Source organism: Terrapene carolina, unplaced genomic scaffold (genome assembly GCF_002925995.2).
Source record: "Terrapene carolina triunguis isolate 2854851 unplaced genomic scaffold, T_m_triunguis-2.0 Scaffold310, whole genome shotgun sequence".
NCBI lineage: Eukaryota > Metazoa > Chordata > Testudines > Emydidae > Terrapene > Terrapene triunguis.
The window spans coordinates 378,113-399,889 of record NW_020664661.1 but is presented as its reverse complement, the minus strand read 5'-3'; the positions used below and the strand labels follow the sequence as shown (position 1 = coordinate 399,889).

The following is a 21,777-nucleotide window of genomic DNA, read 5'->3' as shown; positions in this document are numbered from 1 at the left end:
CGCTCGGTGGGGGGGCGGCGCGGCGCTCGGCGAGGGGGCTCGGGGGGCGGCGCTTTTTTTTGCTGCTTGGGGCAGCAAAAAAGCTAGAGCCGGCCCTGACTCCTGAAGCTGAGGAAGGACGCAACAGAGTCAAAGAACTTTAGGCTTATATCACTACTATGTCACCTCAAGAAAACTATAGGAGCATCTCATCCTAAAACACCTATTACCACTCATTGAAAAGCATCTAATCCCAGAGCAAGCTGGATTCTACCTAGGCAAGTCATGCACCAGTCAAGTGCTGAATATCACTCAATACATCGAAGATGACTTTGAAAAGTTTGTGGTAACAGGGGCCATGTTTGTCAGCTTAGCAGCAGCATACAGTAGTGAATTATTGAAAGCTCCTCACTAAAATATATAACATGACAAAAGACCACCACCCCAAACGACTGATACAATTGATATTAGAGAACCAATGTTTATATATCAAACTATGTGGGAAGCAGAATGGATGGCGGCAACAGAACAAGGCCTAAGATAAGGGAGCATACTCTCATCAATACACTATAATATTTACACCAATGATCAACTGATCGATCTCAGCACAAGAAGTTTTATCTATGCCAACAACAAGCCAAGGATTTTGCCCAGATTGAAGCTATGCTAACATCGGCATTCTTTGGGCTCTCGGTTTATTACACCAACAACCCAACTGCACGCCAACCCAGCCAAAACGCAAGCAAGTCTCTTCCATCTTCAGAATCATGAGGCCAGTAGACAAATCAACATAATCTGGAATGGGGTATCGCTTGCTGCTGGAATCCTGTCTGTCTTAGACTGACACTAGCTCACACTCTTTCCTTCAAGGCACAATGGAGAAGACAAAAGGGAAAGTTTGCACCCAGAACAAACTCAGAAAGCTTGCACATTTAAAATGGGGAACCAACCCAGCAATGCTACGAGACACTGCACTTGCACTTTGCTATTCAACAGCCAAACATGCATGCCAGCATAGGAAAGATCTGTTCGTTCAAAGCTGAACCCTGTCCAGGATGACAGCTGCTGCTACATCACAGAATGTCTAAAACCAACAAATGAGAACTACCTTTATGTGCTTGCTAGAACCGCTTCACTGCATATCAGGAGAGCGGTTACAAGCAAAAGGGAACAATTACGACAAGTCAAAGATACCAGATATCTGCTACATGGCCACACTGAGGCAGCCACCCACCTGGAATCACTGAAAAGCTTCCTAGCTGCAATGGAACTACTTAGAAAAATCACCAACAGCTATTCAACTGGAAATATGGTACACACAGCTCAAAACACTCAACAAGGACATCAAAATGCACACTGAGGTTGCTGAATCCCTTCCCAAAGGTGCAGAGAAGAACTGGTTGACTTGGAGATGTTTATGTCGCCTCTGAACAAGAGTTGGCAGGTCAAAAGTCAACATTCAGAAGTGACCCAAATGACCAAGACATTTGTGACTGTGGTAAAACAAACCATGGAACATCTGTTGGTTTGCCAATTCCTGCAAGAACCTTGCACCACAGAAGATCTCACCAGGGCTACAGATAAGGCCCTATCACATGCCCAAAACATGCCCTATGACTGTGGTAGAAGGACACAAGTAGTAGTAGTTACATTAATGCGAATCTTTTAGAGTGCACCAGCAAGGTTATGAATGGGGCAATTAGAGCACATTAGAGCACTTTATAAATCACATGCCTGTAATGTGCTTTGCCACATTGCGTAGAAAAGCTCTAACATGAACTACAAAGTTGGAGCGTGTTGCAATATGACCTGTCTCATTCAGATTTCTTACTTTTAATAGGTGGTAACAAAAATAGAATTTAGTTTACTACATGGGTGGAGTTCTGAGTCCTCTGTCTTGAGGCATACACCAAATGCTAATTAATTTGGGCTTCTTCTGTAGGAAGTCAACCTTCTGATAAAAGTTAAGTTTAAGATTTTGTTTAACTTGGGTTCCTGGCATAGGGTCTGTGGAAAAATACAGGGAAGGATAAGTACTCACTGAGATGGTTTGGGTAAATATACAGCTTTAACTGTGTAAGTGGCAAAAAAAGACAGGAATTTTTTCCATTTTTACCCATCCTGGGCAGACAGCCAAACAAGTGGTAAGAGCTTGTTTGTTTTAATACATCTTACAAACATATAAACAGAAGCAGTTTTAAGTTTTGTTTTAGCTACAAATGATGAGAGTTGTAAGTTCTCAAGCTCTGTTAACATCTGAAAGCTTTAACTATAATTTTTGTAATATTTAATTAAGATTTGTAAACCTCGATTTTGGGATAAAATTTTCAAACCTTAAAATATAACCACGTAATTCTTCCCCCCTTCTTTTTTATGCTTAAACTAAAATGATGTTTTTGTTTATAATTGGGGTTTATGAACAAATGTCCATTCCTAGGTGGGGTTCAGAAAAGAGAGGAATTATGCCATGATAATTGGACCTACAAACTTACCCATATGTGAGCTCAATTGTAACAAGTATGTACAAGTTTATAAGATGTTACAATAACTTTTATCAACAAATACTGAATGGGAAAAGATACAAAAGGGAGATAAAATAAGGGAATTAATCAAAAACAAAAAGGCCGAGTTGATATGATTCAAGGACTGTGCTGAAATAATGATTGTTAAAAAAAGGAGATGTGGAGCTGGAAGTTAATGAGCCAAAATTGGTATGGTGGATATTAGGTCTAAATGGTGGACAAACTAATCAAGGTGTAAACTATTCTACAAGCTGGGGTCCGCAGCCCCTATGGGGTCCCTAGAGACTGCACAGGGAGTCTGCAAAATATTACGAAAAAATAAATAAATCTCACTGCACATCTGCACATGTCACACCAAAGACAGACTGCAGTAAGAAGCAGGCACACCCATCTCCCTGGTATCTGTAAATATAGTCTTAAAGCATTACTAATAGTACGTGTTTGTATGAAGTACATATATACTTTTGTCAATCAGTTTCTCAGTTGGGGATCCGTGATTAACATTGTATTTGAAAAGGGGTCCGTCAACAACAAAAAAGTTTGAGAACCTCTAATCTAAGTGACTGTCAAAACAAGGATTTTTCCTTCTAAAAGCTCTCTCCAGCAAAAGAAGAAGGGAACAAGGAATGTTAAAAAGAAAGCCTTATTTACTACTTTACATTTCAAATGCTTAAACTGTTTCTCTTTCTTTTCTGTATTTTTAATAAAAGGTTAAAAAGGATTTTTAAAGGGTGTGTTTGCAAGGGTGTTACGCAGGCAGAGGTCTCTGTATTCCAAACCCCAGACCTCATTTAACTCTGGTTAATATTAGGTTATGTTAACATCTTTACCCCATTTATTCCATTTAAATTAATGCAACAGTGGAACTATACAATGTTGCAGTGATCACACGGGCCCTCAAGAAATATTGAGTAGTCTCAGTTGGAGTGGCCTTCAGCATAGGAAGAATCTGAAAAATATTGAGGAAACTTTTCTTTGGTAAGGAAGCTTTTCCCTGAGCAGTATCCAAAACAGCTCTGTTGAATGTGATCCTCTGAAAGAGATGTGGGTTGATTTCTCCTAGGCGAGCTGCAAGTCCCACACTGTGGAACCAGTGGCAAATATGGAATATGGAGGCTCATCTCCTGCTACAAACCTGGCTCTTATCAGCCAGTTATCTATGTATGGAAAGACATGGACCCCTTAGGGGTAACATCTAACCGTATGTCCACACCACAGTGGTACAGTTATGGCACTGCAACTGTACTGCTGTAGTATCATAGTGTACACACTTCCTACATCGATGGGTTTTTTCCATCAATATAGTTAATCCACCTCTGACAGAGGCAGTAGCCAAGTCAACGGAAGAATTCTGTCAACTTAGCTGCATCTATCAGTGGAGGTTAAGCTGACCAAACTACATTGCACAGGAAGTAAAAAATTTTCACAGCCATGAGCGATAAAGCTAGGTCATTCTAACTTTTAGGTGTAGATCCGGCCTCAGATGAGCAGCTATTCTGGCCAGATATTTTGTGAATACCCTTGGGGCCATGGATCAACCAAAGGGAAGTACTTTGTACTGCTAACGTGTCTGTCCCACCTTCCTGATGGTTACGTGGAAATGGGCATCTTTTAAATAGGGAACCAGGTTGCAGTATCCTTGCAAGAGGGAAGGAATGATTGCTTCCAAGGGGGGGGGAGGGTGAAGGTATGTGTGCATGGGTGTGTGAACTCCAAGATCCCGATGGAACTATTTAGACTCACAAGGTCCAAGACGGGTCCAAGAGTGTCCACCTTCTTGGGAATGATGCGATACCAGGAACAAAAATGTTCTTCTCCACTCACATTTCAAAAGGGAACTCCTTCCTCATGAAAGGAACCATGGAGGAGTCCACTTTCTCTAGAAGGACTCTTGTGACAAGGGTCACTGAAGAGGGACAGGGAAGGAGTGGCATTGTGCAGAACTGGATGAATATCCATCACAGAATGTCTCGACCCAGCAATGAGATGTGATGTAAAAAGAAACAAATAGAGGTGGTCCGAAGGGAGGGGCAGAGAGGGAGCAAGCAGGAAGATGTGCAGAGGCCAGTAGTCTGTACTTGACTGCACTGTCAAACCTGCCTTGGGCTGACCAGAAGCAAGATAAGTTTGTTTGTGTTTTGTTTGCTTCTTGGTATGTGGTTCTTGCATTTGATAACAGAAGGCTGGAGAAGCAACATCTGCTTCTGAGAGGCAGAGGGCTTGGATAGCTTCAGGGAGGGGCCTAAGAGCCTAATAGATTTAAGCTTTTTAGTGATGAAAGAAATGACTCACTGGATGAGATCCTGCCTTCAAAGGGCAAATACTTTATTTTTGCCTGTGGCTCTGCAGACAGACCCGACAAATGAAACAGGAGTACCACTGGAGAGTTATGCCATGGTCACAGTCTTCACAAATGAGTCAGACACATGTATGACTGTTCACAGGGCACATCATGCGAAAAGGACTCCAGAATAGGACTTATAGCTCCTCACAATGCATACTGGTATCTCACCATAGCCACCTGGTAGTCTGCACTCTCATCCCCTAGGAGCCTGAGGAATAGACTTTGTGGGCTAAGGAATTCATTCTCCTGCCGTCTCTATCTTTAGCTGTGGAATGGATTGTTCTCATCTCCTTTCCCTTGACCAAAGCTACTGACACCACCAGGCTATTAGGAGTGGGGTGCTGTTCAAAGTATCTAGAGCCCAGAGAAGGGACTGGGTACATCCTAGCCACCTTCTTGAGACTGCAGGCAAAGATGCTGGAGTAAGCCAAAAATCCATGGCTGGATCTAAAACCACAGCTGAGAAAGCCAGCTTGTCAGAGCAAAATGGGAGAATGTCAACAGTGGCTCCAGAGCTTTACAGCTCTGGTTGATATTGGCAGCTGTAACAGCAGTGATCTTTCTCAGCAACACTTGACACTGATATCTGGAAAGTGACACAACTGAGGATCCAGTGTTGTGATCTGGGGAGGTGGCACCAGTGACATCCCCCTTCAGAAAGTTTAAAAAAAATATTATATATCTTTCAGCATTACCTCTTACAAGACATCCAGGTCATCAATACCATTGGCCAGAGAAGGCACCAGGGAGCTGGAAGAGGAGGATAAGGCTGTGATGCTGGGTCCACTTGTATTGGTGACATGAGATCAGGCCCTAGTACTGAAACAGGGGCTGTGCTGATGGGACACTCCCCAAAGCCCTAGAGCTGGGGAAAAAGACAAGCTGGGGTCACCCTGCCACTAGGTCCAGCCAACTCTGAAAGTTTGTATTTAGTCCCAAATATAGTTCCATAGTTAGAAGTTGTAAAGGACTCTGTGTAAGTCTATGAGTTGGACTCCTTAGGGAGTCAGATGGCTGTGTGTCCTCGTGCCAGGCAGCACAGAAGATCCGCCAAACTCCAGATCATCAATGGTCCAGAATTGGGAGTCCCAGAGAGGAGGGCTAGGTGACTACTCCAGGCTCAATGATGAGATGTATGAGTGAAGTAAATATCTAAGCAGGAAGATGGTGCCAAAGCATGAAGAACCCAAACAGGGCTCCTGCGGCAGGGAAGTCCAGCAGAAATGCTGCTGTTTCTTTTTAGGACACACTTCACTGCTGGACAAACATTTCCTTTTCTCCTCCTCAGAATTAGTGCAGTCATCAGTGCTGAGGCTGGAGCCCCATGGAGGAAGGCCTGAGGCAGAGCCAGGAGTGTTCTGCTGTACAAGCTGAGCCAAGGGTTTTGGTGCTTTAAGGGGCCTACCAGAAGCTAGTGCCAGCTTAGAGGATCATTGGAGCTGCCTTTGTGGCAGAAGTCAGTGCCAAAGGCACTGTTTTGTGTTGAATCTTGATTGTACCACGTGGAGCAGACTCCAAGGTAACTGACCCAGCACTCAAGTCCCTAGTGAAAGCTGGTGCTGAAGCTGTGGCCAGAGTAAACAACTTTGCCCATACAGCTGGTGTGGGCAGCGATGCAGGTACAGGTCAGTCTGGGCGGTGCACAGAAACACAGCCTTCTAGTAACTCAAGAGCCTTTAGGGCCACTTCCATAAGGTGCAGCTGGGGCTGCAGTTGGCAGTCCTGGAAAGCCTACGGTGTGAATGCCTTGCAGGCAACATACTGGGTCAAAGAGGGGGAAATCCCCCAAACAGATCAAAAACCTCACTTGGGCATCTGATTCTGGAATCATCATCAACATGGGCACAGCTTTTCAACCCCTTGCAGGTTTCAATCTGAGCACAGCTTCAGCACTGGAGGGAATTTTGAGAACTCAACTAGGAGTGAACCTAACAGGTAATGATCAAGTGATCTCTCTCTCTCCTGCCATCCATCTCCACCCTCTGACAAACAGAGGCTAGGGACACCATTCCTTACCCATCCTAGCTAATAGTCATTAATGGACTTAACCTCCATGAATTTATCTAGTTCTCTTTTAAACCCTGTTATAGTCCTAGACTTCACAACCTCCTCAGGCAAGGAGTTCCACAAGTTGACTGTGTGCTGTGTGAAGAAGAACTTCCTTTTATTTGTTTTAAACCTGCTGCCCATTAATTTCATTTGGTGGCCCCTAGTTCTTATATTATGGGAACAGGTAAATAACTTTTCCTTATTCACTTTCTTCACATCACTCATGATTTTATATATCTCTATCATATCCCCCCTTAGTCTCCTCTTTTCCAAGCTGAAAAGTCCTAGCCTCTTTAATCTCTCCTCATATGGGACCCTTTCCAAACCCCTAATCATTTTAGTTGCCCTTCTCTGAACCTTTTCTAATGCCAGTATATCTTTTTTGAGATGAGGAGACCACATCTGTATGCAGTATTCAAGATGTGGGCGTACCATCGATTTATATAAGGGCAAGAAGATATTCTCCGTCTTATTCTCTATCCCCTTTTTAATGATTCCTAACATCCTGTTTGCTTTTTTGACTGCCACTGCACACTGCGTGGACGTCTTCAGAGAGCTATCCACGATGACTCCAAGAACTTTTTCCTGATTAGTTGTAGCTAAATTAGCCCCCGTCATATTGTATGTATAGTTGGGGTTATTTTTTCCAATGTGCATTACTTTACATTTATCCACATTAAATTTCATTCCAAATCACTTAGTTTTGTAAGATCTTTTTGAAGTTCTTCACAGTCTGCTTTGGTCTTAACTATCTTGAGCAGTTTAGTATCATCTGCAAACTTTGCCACCTCACTTTTTACCCCTTTCTCCAGATCATTTATGAATAAGTTGAATAGGATTGGTCCTAGGACTGACCCTTGGGGAACACCACTAGTTACCCCTCTCCATTCTGAAAATTTACCATTTATTCCTACCCTTTGTTCCCTGTCCTTTAACCAGTTCTCAATCCATGAAAGGATCTTCCCTCTTATCCCATGACAACTTTATTTACGTAAGAGCCTTTGGTGAGGAACCTTGTCAAAGGCTTTCTGGAAATCTAGGTACACTATTTCCATTAGATCCCCCTTGTCCACATGTTTGTTGACCCCTTCAAAGAACTCTAATAGATTAACAACAAGGAGTCTGGTGGCACCTTAAAGACTAACAGATTTATTTGGGCATAAGCTTTCGTGGGTAAAAACCTCACTTCTTCGCTATGCATCCGAAGAAGTGAGGTTTTTACCCACGAAAGCTTATGCCCAAATAAATCTGTTAGTCTTTAAGGTGCCACCAGACTCCTTGTTGTTTTTGTACATACAGACTAACACGGCTACCCCCTGATACTTGACACCATGCAAGGCTCTAATAGATTAGTAAGACATGATTTCCCTTTACCGAAACCATGTTGACTTTTACTCAACAATTTATGTTCTTCTATGTGTCTGACAATTTTATTCTTTACGATTGTTTCAACTAATTTGCCCGGTACTGACGTTAGACTTACCGGTCTGTAATTGCCGGGATCACCTCTAGAGCCCTTTTTAAATATTGGCATTACATTAGCTATCTTCCAGTCATTGGGTACAGATGCCGATTTAAAGGACAGGTTACAAACCATAGTTAGTAGTTCCGCAATTTCACATAAGAGTTCTTTCAGAACTCTTGGGTGAATACCATCTGGTCCCAGTGACTCGTTACTGCTAAGTTTATCAATTAATTCCAAAACCTCCTCTAGTGACACCTCAATCTGTGACAATTCCTCAAATTTGTCACCTACAAAAGCCAGCTCAGGTTTGGGAATCTCCCTAACATCCTCAGCCGTGAAGGCTGAAGCAAAGAATTCATTTAGTTTCTCCGCAATGACTTCATCGTCTTTAAGTGCTCCTTTTGTATTGCGATTGTCCAGGGGCCCCACTGGTTGTTTAGCAGGCTGCCTGCTTCTGATGTACTTAAAAAACAATTTGTTATTACCTTTTGAGTTTTTGGCTAGCTGTTCCTCAAACTCCTTTTTGGCTTTTCTTATTATATTTTTACACTTAATTTGGCAGTGTTTATGCAGTGTTCTATTTACCTCACTAGGATTTGACTTCCACTTTTTAAAAGATGCCTTTTTATCTCCCACTGGTTCTTTTACATAGTTGTTAAGCCATGGTGGCTCTCTTTTAGTTCTTTACTGTGTTTTTTTAATTTGAGCTATACATTTAAGTTGGGCCTCTATTATGGTGTCTTTGAAAAGTGTCCAAGCAGCTTGCAGGGATTTCACTCTAGTCACTGTACCTTTTAATTTCTGTTTAACTAACCCCCTCATTTTTGCATAAGTCCTCTCAGAGCCCTATACACTCAAGAGAAGTTTCAGCCTAGCACTTTCCAAGGCACCAGAGGCAGGCAGGGTTGGATGTGACAATCAAATGTGTCATTGCTTATGCTCTCCAATATTATCATATGTAGTCTTGTTGCCACCAGGGCAAATAAGCTTCCTGCTGCCCCATCATCCCAGTCACTTAGAATGAGATATTTTCCAAACCACTTTCGATTTTGGGTGCTCAATCCCCAATAAATTTTAAATGAGAATTTGGCATCCAAGTCCTTTGAGTGACTTTGAAAATCTCAGCCTTAATAGTCAAATGGATCAGATTTTCCTGAACTGGATTGCAGTGACTGTCTTTGGGGATAATTCACACCTACAAATGTCTTTTTTTACCTGGGTAGGTCTACGATGCAGGTCTGCAAAAACCAGAGAAACGTCCATGGAACGATCTTTCTTCAAGGGCAGTGGAAGAGTTAAATAGCAGAAAGGGTCAAAAGTCACAGAAACTTTAGAGCATTTTGGACAGACCAGGGTGGATTTGAAAAGGCCATGAAAAATATCCACGATGATAGAGTCATTTCTTAATCTATGGTTCTCCCAGGCTTCTTTCGCCACCACCTGTAGAAAGGAAATAAAATTAATTCTGACTCATACACTTCACTAGAACTGTAAATACAGAGACAAGAGACAAAAGGAACTCAGCATAATTCTGATATTTTAAAAAAATATATATGCACACCTAAGCAAGCTGGAAATACTATTAAGGTTTCCTGAACTCAGCCCCTCTTAACCACCTACCATTCTCTCTCACTAACCAGGCCCCAGGTCTGCAAGTCTTTCCTGCTGCAGAAGGAAATAGCGGACACCTAATTCTACCACTCTGTGTTAGGTCAGGCCTGTATTGCTACAGATTTCCTCAGTGTAGGAGGTGAGGGTTGGAGAGAGAGGGGGCAGTGGAAGGAGCAAGTTGCTTGAAGTCTATGGGCCTGATCCAAAGGCCATTGCAATCAATCGGAGTCTTCCCATTGACATTAAGGACTTTGGATCAGGCCCCATGTACTGGATGCAGCTAAAGTTCATCTCTAGGCTGTATGTGTAAAGTATGACATAGAATGGATTTCCTACCCATAGTGGGGTATGCAAGGCTTCATGTAGTCCTTACCCATGGAAGGTCATTTGCTTTCTGTCCTGACCCAGAAGGGACAGGTTGTGGTCTCCAGCTTGCAAAAGCTCTCAGCTTATAAATGTTATGCAGAGTTTTCTCTGGAAGAGTAGAAAACTGTGGCCCAGAGCCTGAAGTTAGAAGATGATGATTCATAGACCAGGCAAGAAGGGACCACTATGATCATCTAGTCTGACCTCCCATGTAACAAAGGCCATAGACTTCCCTGAATGAATTCCTGTTTGAATGGGAGCATAATCTTTTAGAAAAAATCCAATCTTGGTTTAAAATTTTCCAGTGATGGAGAACCCACCTCAACGTTTGGTAAACTGTTCCAATGGTTAATTATTTTCAATATTAAAAACATATGCCTTATTTCTAATCTGAAATTATCACACTTCAGCTTCCAGCCATTGGACCTTGCATAAGCCTTGTATTATCAAATGCGTTTCCCATGTAGGTACTGTAACCCATTAACTGTCTATTTGTTAAACTACACAGATTGAGCTCCTCAAGCATCACTATAAAACACATTTTTCTAATCCTTTAATCCAGAGGTTCTCAAACTGTGGTCTGCAGACCACTGGTGGTCCACCAGCGCCATTCAGATGGTCCGCGGATAGTTCCCTATAAGGTGCGTGCCTGGGCGGTCACACACAAGAGAATGAAGGGCCACCCACCTAATTAGTGGAGCTGCACAGGCGTGGTTCCACTAATTAGGTGCCTGGACCCTGGAGGAGACGCACATGTAAGATGAGATAGTGGCCTTCGGGGGAACAGGAGGTAGGTGAGAGGGGGAAGTGGGGTGAGAAGTGGGAGTGGGGGGGAATTTGGGACATGCAGGGCTGTGGCAGCCAGAGAAAGACACGACTTTCCCCAGCTCCAGGGCTGCGGCTGCCAGGGAGAGATGGCCCTCCTTCCCAGCCTCAGCTCTGAGGCTGCTGTGGCCAGGGAGAGACCCCCCCCATCCTTCCCAGCCCAGCTCAGGGACTGCCGCAGCAGGGGAGAGAGGGCACATCCATCGCATTAGAAAGGTAAGACTACTAATATTAAAATATGAGTTGTGTGCTTTTATTTGAAGAACAAAAAAAATCAATTATTAAGGGATTTTTTTATATAGCGCTTTTATCCAAAGCGCTTTACAATAGTTAGCTAATGGTACAAACAATATTTGGAAAGATCATCAAGTGATCCACTGAGACCCTCAGCAATTTTCAAGTGGTACATGAAAAAAAAAAAAAAAAAAAGTTTGAGAACCACTGCTTTAATCACTATCATGGCTCTTTCTCTGAATCCTCTCCAATTTATCAACATCCTTCCTGAAATGTGGACACCAGAACTGGACATGATATTTCCAGTAGTAGTTGCAAGAGTGCCAAATACAGAGGTAATATAATCTCTCTACTCCTACTCAATATTCCCATTTATGCATCCAAGAATTGCATTAGTCTTTTTGGCCACAGCTTTGCACTGGGTGCTCACGTTCACAGCTGATTATTTACCATGATTCTTAAGTCTTTTTCCAGTCACTACTTCCCAAGATAAAGTCCCTCATCCTTTAAATATGGCCTGAATTCTTGGTTTCCTGATGTATGACTTAATATGTGGCTGTATTAAAATACATATTGTTTGTTTTCACCCAGATTACCAAGAAATCCAGAACGCTCTGTATGATTAACCTGTCCTCTTCATCATTTAACAATCTTTGTGTCATCTGCAAACTTGATCAGTGATGATTTTAGGTTCTCTTCCAGGGCACTGATAAAAATGTTAAATAGCAGTGAGCCAAGAACCCCTCCCTGCAGGACTCCACTAGAAACACACCCGCTCCATGCTGATTCCCCATTTAGTTACATTTTGAGACCCAGCAATTAGCCAGTTTTTAATGCATTTCATGCGTGTCATGTTAATTTTGTACAGCTCTAGTTTCTTAATCAAATGTCATGTGGTACCAAGTAAAATGCTTTAAAGAAGTCAAAGTATATTACATTAACACTATTACCTTCATCAATCAAACTTGTAACCTCATTAAAAAAAAAAAAAATATCAAGTTAGTTTGACAAGATCTGTTTTCCCTAAACCCATGATGATTGGCAATTATAGCACCCTCCTTTAACTCTTTATTAATTGAGTTCCCATATCAGCTATTACATTATCTTGCCCAGAATCGGCATCAGACTGATGGGTCTATAATTACTTTGCTCATCCGATTTATTCTTTTTATATATTAAACACTTTAGCTTTCCTCCCCAGTATTCCAAGACACATTAAAAATCAACATTAATGGTCCAGAGAGCTCCTCTGTCAGTTCTTTTAAAACTCTTTGTTGCAAGTTATTTGAACCTGCCAATTTAAAAAATGTCTAGTTTTAGCAGCTGCTATTAAATATCTTCCTTAGATACTCTTGGAATAGAAAGTATTTTATCAATCATCATTATCCTATGATACATCTACATCACTTGGCTTTTCCCCCAGTGAAGGGTAAGGAGGCTGAACTAAAGGACATCTGCAGGCAGTAATCATAGAGCTATCTGAACTGGCTTTCTGGAAATTCTTGTCCGAGTTTGAGGATTTCTATTTGCTTGAGCCTGTGGATTGGAAGCTCTTCTTGGTTTGGCACACTTTACCTATGGTACAGTACCATATGCACTATAACTAGGTTGCTGAGATGAGATCAGAGTTATAGCCAACAGCAGGACTCAGGACTATGAAGGAAAGATACGGCATAAGTGCTCAGAGCGTCTCCTTAAGTTAGAGAAAAATGGAAGGGCTTGGATAAAAGGCAACGGTAGGCTGGGTCCAAGGCCCCCTCTCCTTAACAGGATTCTAGGCAATTCCTTACATACACAACAAACAGATGTAGGTGGTATCTTGGAGAAAGGGTAAATTATGCCATCATTTGTGTTGCCACAATCACATTCACTGCACATAGAACACAAAAACGTAATTTATTAAATTCTGTGCTCCAACCCCACACGTGGAATGACAGTCAAGTGATAAATTGCAGTGATATGGAATAATGCAGTTTACCATTCACGTTTGAGTTTATTAGCTGCATTCTGCGTACTAATCTCCCTCTATTGAGACTTCTAGCATTCCAAGTGTCAGAGCAAAGCTGGGGATATAGCAAGACCACTGCAATCCCAAGGTGCAAACAATAACTTAAGCGCATTTACAGCTTTAACTATCGTCTTCCTGGCTTTGGATAGCAGTTTAATACAGACTATTCATGCTATTTAAATGTAGCTCAGAGCTTCCAGTTGAGCATAGGGTATAATTTTATCTAAGCACTGTACCAAATCAGGCCTGCCATTGGCATTCTTGAGCTCCAAGTAGGGTTTCTTCTTCACTCGGTTCAGATCCTCGTGCAAGCCATCCAGGAGGAATGCCAAGAGCTCCTGAGAATCTTGCTGCTGGTACCCTGAGAACTGAGGGGCAAAACGGCCGACCTGGGTCTAAAATTAAAACAGAACGGGACAATCTGGTCAGAGCAGCGTCATGCATGTATCTGTAAAAATGAAATAAAGAAAATCATATCCTGACTTCTGCAGAATTCTGCAGCAAGAAGCTGCTGTAGTTTAGTGCTAACTACAATGAAGCTGAAGACAACATAACAAGGATGTCAGTACAGATTTCCTGGCCTATTTTAAAGCCTTTCAATCAAGGGCATTTTTAAAGACCAGGATGGTGGGAATCTGGACTGCCTGATACTAAGCTCTGGGTCAAGAAATACTAACTACCAGCACCTGGAGTGTTGTACAAGTTTCAGTTGTGCTCTTTTAGGAACATAATTGCTACAGTGGATCAGACCAGTGTCCATCTAGTCCAAGATCCTCTTACATCAGCCAGATACTTCAGAGAAAAATCCAAGAATCCCTGTAGCGGATATTTATGGAACAACATGTCCATAAGGAAAATGTCTCTCTAACTCATCAGTTAGAGCAGCGTTTCCCAAAGGGTGGCAGGCGCCCTTCCTCCCACATGACATGAAGGATTAGCTGGGTTGTGCGGCACAGACAGGCCTCAATTGTTATCCAGTCTCAGCTGTCACTAAAAATTATTAAGAGTAAAATTCTGGCCCCATTGAAGTCAGTGGCACAACTCCCAATGACTTCAATGGAGCCAGGATTCTACTCTAAGTCTTTAGCTGTTCTAATTTCAAACAAACTTTGAAAACTGACTAGAGTATAACCAAATGTAACAACAGCCTAAACTTGCGCAGACCTTGAAACAATCGCTCTGAGATGTGAACTGCTCCATTCAATACACTGGGTGCTACCTCATAATGTAAAGGCAATACTTCGATTGTCACCTACCGAAACATAAGAAAGGATCACAGTATGAAGATCCACAATTACTCTGAAAGTGTGATCATTCTGGTACCATCAGCAGGTGATCCCACTGATTTTTTTCACAAACTAGAAGGAGCCAAGCATGAGGTGGCCAGCAGGGGATCAGAGCCCCACTTATGGGAAAACAAACCAGAGGGCTCCAGCAGCACTCATGAGGGAGAGAAATTTTCTTAGAGAACAAGTTAATGTTGCCATTTAACAGTGACTGACTCATGGTTGTTACTGCTAAGTAACACTGAAAAGTGATGTTCTATTTCAAATTTATGATACACCTCTACCCCAATATAACACGAATTCGGATATAACGCGGTAAAGCAGTGCTCCAGGGGGCAGGGCTGTGCACTCCGGTGGATCAAAGCAAGTGCAATATAACGCGGTTTCACCTATAACGCGGTAAGATTTTTTGGCTCCCGAGGACAGCGTTATATCGAGGTAGAGGTGTAGTTATAAAAAAGCCTAAATATCCACTATTGAATCCACATCACTGCTTAACGTAAAAATTTAACACTTTCAAAAACTAAATACACAAAGACTTCATTTGGGGACAGTTAAGGTTGCTTCAGGATATGTCTCACACCAAGCCAAAATCTTAGAAGTTAAGGGAAAAGTTTCCTGCATTCCTTGCCACTTTCACATCACCCACAACACTGTCAATAACAGACTCCACCATTCCATAAGGCTTACATTTCCACCTTCAACAGCAACACACCAAAAAAGCAACTCACCCCAAATTCAAGCTCATACTCTAAGGCCCGGTCTACACTAACCCCCCAATTCTAACTAAGGTACGCAACTTCAGCTACATGAATAACGTAGCTGAAGTCGAAGTACCTTAGTTCGAACTTACCGCGGTCCAGACGCGGCAGGCAGGCTCCCCCGTCGACTCCGCGTACTCCTCGCACCGAGCAGGATTACCGGAGTCGACGGCGAGCACTTCTGGGTTCGATTTATCGCGTCCAGACAAGACGCGATAAATCGAACCCAGAAGTTCGATTGCCTGCCGCCGAACCAGCGCGTAAGTATAGACAAGCCCTAAGGCAAAGCCTTTACCGCAACTTCTGACATTCTTATTTCAACAGATTGGCTTAGCTGAAAGTGACACATTCCATACATTTGAGAAATTATTCTACCTTAATATTGTTCAGGTTGTTTGGGTGCCTTAAGTGTGTTTCCCTACTTTGACATCTGTGGATTTATTTTTATGCTCAACCTTAACTGGGTTTATAATGCTTGTTTCTGAGGTAACTGCAACATTCTTCTAATGTTTGCAGTTTTGGTGGAGCAGTGTTGGTCCCAGGATATGAGACAGACAAGGAGGGTGAGGTAATATATTTTATTATCCCTCTATTCCACACTGGTGAGGTCACATCTGGAGTACTGCATCCAGTTCTGGGCACCCCACTACAGAAAGGATGTGGACAAATTGGAGAGAGTCCAGAGGAGGGCAATGAAAATTATCAGGGGGCTGGAGCACATGACTTACAAGGAGAGGCTGAGGGAACAGGGCTTGTTTAGTCTGCAGAAGAGAAGAATGAGGGGGGATTTGATAGCAGCCTTCAACTACTTGAAGGGGGGTTCCAAAGAGGATGGAGCTCGGTTGTTCTCAGTGGTGGCAGATGACAGAACAAGGAGCAATGGTCTCAAGTTGTAGTGGGGGAGGACTAGGTTGGATATTAGGAAACACTATTGTAACAGGTTCAGTCACAGAGACCCCCTTGGGACTGTCACCTGATGCACTAAAATTACCTGGGATGATTTAGTTGGGAGTTTAGTTTAGTTGGGAATTGGTCCTGCTTTGAGCAGGGGGTTGGACTAGACGACCTCCTGAGGTCCCTTCCAACCCTGATATTCTATGATTCTACCTCTGAGCCTGTTTTCCCTGCCAGCTTGGGACTCCAGAACCCTGCCTTGTTGAGCCAGACACGCTAGCCTGCTGCAACAGAGACCCAGGTCTGGTCCACGCCCCCAAAGCGGCAGACTTTAACCAAAAACTGCTCAGCAGGTTTCCTATCTCCAGCACCCAGACACCCAGCTCCCAATGGGATCCAAACCCCAAATAAATCTGTTTTACTCTGTATAAAGCTTATACAGGGTAAACTCATAAATTGTCCGCCCTCTATAACACTGATAGAGAGATATGCACAGCTGTTTGCTCCCCCAGGTATTAATCACTTACTCTGGGTTAATTAATAAACAAAAGTGATTTTATTAAGTATAAAAAGTAGGATTTAAGTGGCTCCAAGTAATAACAGACAGAACAAAGTAAGTTACCAAGCAAAATAAAACAAAACACGCAAGTCTAAGCCTAATACATTAAGAAACTGAATACAGGTAAATCTCACCCTCAGAGATGTTCCAATAAGCTTCTTTCACAGACTAGACTCCTTCCTAGTCTGGGCCCAATCCTTTCCCCGGTACAGTCCTTTTTAGTTCCAGCTCAGGTGGTAACTAGGGGATTTCTCATGACTGGCAGCCCCCTTTCCTTTGTTCTCTTTCACCCCCTTTTATAGCTTTGGCACAAGGCAGGAATCCCCACCCCTCCTTCTAAATGGAAAAGCACCAGGTTTAAGATGGATTCCAATATCCTGTGACATGGTCACATGTCCTGTGAGACCTCATTCTTCATTCTTCCAGGGCTGGCCTGCAGGTACCCAGGGAGGTTTGCAAGTAAACAGACCTATTTACAACCAATTGTCATAGTCAATGGAGGGAGGGATAGCTCAGTGGTTTGAGCATTGGCCTGCTAAACCCAGGGTTGTGAGTTCAATCCTTGAGGGGGCCATTTGGGGATTTAGTTGGGAATTGATCCTGCTTTGAGCAGGGGGTTGGACTAGATGATCTCCTGAGGTCCCTTCCAACCCTAATAATCTATGATTCTATGAAGCCATCAAGACTCCAAGCCACCATTAATGGCCTACACTTCGCATAATTACTATAGGACTTCAGAGTAATAGTTCATATTTCTAGCTTCAGATACAAGAATGATACATTCATAGAAATAGGTTGAACACACTCAGTAGATTATAAACTTTGTAATGTTACCCTACAAGAGACCTTTTGCATAAAGCATATTCCAGTTACATTATATTCACACTCAAACATATTTACATAAACATATGGCGTGCAGCATCACAACTATTTCACTAGGAGGGTGGTGAAGCACTGGAATGGGTTACCTAGGGAGGTGGTAGAATCTCCATCCTTAGAGGTTTTTTAAGGCCCGGCTTGACAAAGCCCTGGCTGGGATGATTTAGTTGGGGTTGGTCCTGCTTTGAGCAGGGGATGGACTAGATGACCTCCTGAGGTCTCTTCCAACCCTAATCTTCTATGATTCTATAATATCTTTATTGGACCAACTTCTGTTGGTGAAAGAGACAAGCTAGTTAGTTCAATAAAAGATATTGCCTCACCCACCTTGTCTTTCTCACATCCTTCTAATGTTATTTTACCCTTTGTATGAACAAAATGAACAAAACTTTTTTGCCTGAGAACATTTTAAAACACCAATCCTACAATATTCTTTCATGGAGAATAGGTCAATCAATGGTTATTAGCCAGGATGGGCAGGGATGGTGTCCCTAGCCTCTGTTTGCCAGAAGCGGGGAATTGGCGACAGGGGATGGATCACTTGATGATTACCTGTTCTGTTCATTCCCTCCAAAGCACCTGGCATTGGCCACTGTCGGAAGACAGGATACTGGGCTAGATAGACCTTTAGTCTCACCCAGTATGGCCATTCTTATGTTATGTTCCTATGCCCATATCACACTATGTTCCTTTGTATGTTTTAAAATTCTGTTTTTAAATTATAAATTTCAACCTGTTCATCTAGCACTGAAGAAAGGCTCACTGGTTTGCAATTCCCAGGATCTTCCTTAAACCCATCAAAAAAAGATAGGTCCAACATTTGATACCCTCCAGCCCTCTTGTATAATGGCTTATTTAAATGAGAATGTCTGTATTTTTTTTCCACAGTTCAGCTATTTTATTGTCAAGTTCAAAATCTTTGGCTATACTATGCTGGGTAAGTTGCTATGTGTTTTAACAATTTGTTTCAGCACCCATCTGAAGAGGAGTGCGCCTCATTTTTAAAGATCTGGAACAGCACTCAGGCAATTTTTCATTATAGCTTTCGTGACAGCAAAACGTGTGGAAAGACATTACAACTTTCATTCTAACCTTGCTTTCACTACCATCCTCCCTGAAAAAAGTGTCTACTTACTTTGAACATACGTGGTGCCACGTGAGAGTGTCTCCCAGACCACATCTGCTTAATAAGTTCTGCATAGGCTTCTGCAATTTCTCCTCTCATCCCCAGAGGATTGTCATGATTTATTTCAGCCTCATATCTATCTTCCAGGAAATACTCAGTCAGAGGTGGGGTGTTACTCAAACACTGAAATAAAAAACCAAACACATTTACAAAGCTCATGTCATTGTCTAGGACAGCAAATCCCTATGAGAAGGAAGTAATACAACAGTCCAACTTTCACATCAGTACACATGTGAAATGACAAAACCTTTTTAAAAACTCATGTGAAAGTAGACAGAACAAAGTATTTAAAAGGAACAATGAAAGTTTTGAGTCTACAGCTCTCTCACAATTTAGTAAAACAGAAAGCCTCTTATTGAGATACGTGAGCAATGCAACTCAGACAACAAAGGCCATATAAAAGAGTTCACAATATTCCGACTTCTCTTCCAAGGGTAAAAAGTGTAAATATCAGCACTTTGCTAAGGCTATTGCTGAAGTAGAGATGCCCCTTTAATGCACAGCTTCAGTTCATGTCACTTACAGTTTAATCAAGAGTTACCTTCTGATCTACAATTTCCCCACCTTGTCTCCAATCCCAGCACTAACACATAGCACTCGGCGTGCCTAACAGCAGTAGCGAAGCTAGCCTCTGCTTAGACAGCACACCTAGCTGTTTTCAGGAGTGTCTCTGTTAGAGGTTTTCCTGCCCACTGAACTCCCACAGCCTGAAATGAGGCTAAAAGATACTATATAATGGTAACTGTCCACAGTGGAATGGAGAATATGAAAAAGGGAGCACTCTATCCCATGTGACACCTTTCTCTCCACTCTATCTATTAGTATCTATAGCAATTTTCCTCATTTGTGCTGAGATTAAAGATGCATGGGTAGCCGACTCCTGTAACACAGTAGAACATTTCTAACCTACACTAACGGGGGAACTCTTGTGTAAAGCACCAGAGGTGGGAGCAATACAGTGATGCTGTGGTCCCCGCAAACCAACATGGCAGGGAGGGGTGTGTACCAACCTCTGGACCTGCCCCACTCAATGAATCTTAAGATTACCCATGTACAGTTGGTCTTCCCTCCTCCTAGCTGCTCCTCCTCCCTGGTGCTGAGATACTTTCTGCAACCCAGTGACTCTAGGAATCAGCATCGAGCAGGGTAGGGAGGCTTTTAGGAAGCTACTCTCCTGCTCTCCTCGACTCTGCCCTCTGCGTGTGCCTGTGCCATAGAGTTCAGGTACAGAGAGGGAATGCGACTGCTGAACATGGGGAAATCACGTGTACATTTTACCTGACAATGAGATAGAAATATTGTCAAAAAAAGAAAATTGACAGGGTTTAAAAACAAAAAATACCTTATCTTGAATCTCTGCCCCCGTCACCTCTTACCTGTAGACGCTCTTCAGGACAGCTAATGGTCTTCTAACAGGCCTATAAAGTGCTTAACACACTTTGGGGTGCTATATGAGAGCACTAGACAGGTGTGCAATGAATCCATGAGGATAAGGCGTGAAGTGGATTCTTTTCAGCCCTTTACCTGTAATGCAGAGTTCATGAAGCAGGTGTTTCCCAAGTTACTGAGCCCACAGATGCCGGGCTGTGACTGGGAAGGGGACTCCCTGCAGCTGTAGGAGAAGCCAGAGACTCTGGAAGAAGAAAACAACAATTTTGTATCTAGACCACACCAGTCCAGCAATGTTTACAATTTGCATCAAATGCTATTCCTTCTTACTGGTGCTTTTTCATATATTTCTGCTCCTCCATATTTGTTAGTTTTGACATCTCATTTAACTCTGATTACTGGCAGGTCTGATGTTTACTGTAACAATGTATCTTCTATATCTATTCAGGCTGCTTTTCTTTGACCATTTACCTCTAGTACTTTATGACAATATTTTCCTCAAGTGTATGGTGCCTACAATCCTTTATCACATTATACGGACATATGCAGGTAAACTACTACTTTGCAACAGTTGATGAAAGTTTTATGGTCTCTGCCTGGTGAAGTGGCTATCACAGCCAAAGAATGGGACACAAAACATCTGAAAGGGAGAATAGGTGTTGGAGTAAGTGCTAGTTTTCCATGCAGTTGGGCTAGAGTGGGGCAAGCATTACTTTCAACAGCTTGAAAATACAAGTAGCCAGGGGTAAAAGGGAGGACACAAAGGTAGTCAGAGGAAGGAGAGGGGGAAAGAAAAGCATTCCTGCTCTTACCCCCTGCCAAGGCTGGAGCTGGTCAGTCCAAAGGAGTTATTGCTATCACCATTTGCAATGGCAGAAGAGACAGACATTGAGGAATAAGAATTTATTGATGATGCTGAAGTAGCAGTAAAATTTCTGCTAGTTGCAGTGCTTGATCTGGGAGAAAGGAAAGAAGCAGAAACAACGCCACCAGTTTTTGCAAACCCCAGACTCTGGCACTCTGAAATAAAGGTCACTTCTGATTGAGAATTTACAATCTTAACCTGTTAGTATCTGCATTTCCAAAACACTAGTCTGGAACACGGGGTCAATCTAGGGCATCACAAGTGAGAGGCAGAAACAATAAACCAATCATGAGCAAGAAGAGGCCCTAGAAGGCATAAGCACAAGAAAGTTTGGACTGAGTGGGTAGAAGGCTCTAAACAGCCTGGTGCACTAAGAAATTAAACCCTCTAAAAATAATAAAACCTTTCCCCTAAATAAACAACAGACTACCAAAACAAAAGACCTCTCTTTAAAACCCACTCTAACTATGCAGGTAAGAAACCAACAGCAGACTAAGAAAGGCGGGCGCTACCTAACTTACTGGGCAAAGTACAGCATGTAAAACTACATGCTTC

The 21,777-nt window shown here is 42.6% G+C and overlaps 1 protein-coding gene across 1 annotated transcript in view; it reads right to left on the bottom strand.

Annotated features, from left to right (window-relative positions):
- The window catches only part of USP4 (ubiquitin specific peptidase 4), a 140,160-nt gene that overhangs the window by 68,443 nt on the left and 49,940 nt on the right, over positions 1-21,777 (bottom strand). The window contains exons 7-11 of the mRNA XM_024211357.2: positions 21,170-21,313; positions 20,493-20,601; positions 18,918-19,091; positions 13,640-13,798; positions 9,575-9,799 (exon numbers count right to left, since the gene is read on the bottom strand). Coding sequence (XP_024067125.1) covers positions 9,575-9,799; positions 13,640-13,798; positions 18,918-19,091; positions 20,493-20,601; positions 21,170-21,313 — 811 coding nt within the window. The remainder of the gene's footprint in view (positions 1-9,574; positions 9,800-13,639; positions 13,799-18,917; positions 19,092-20,492; positions 20,602-21,169; positions 21,314-21,777) is intronic.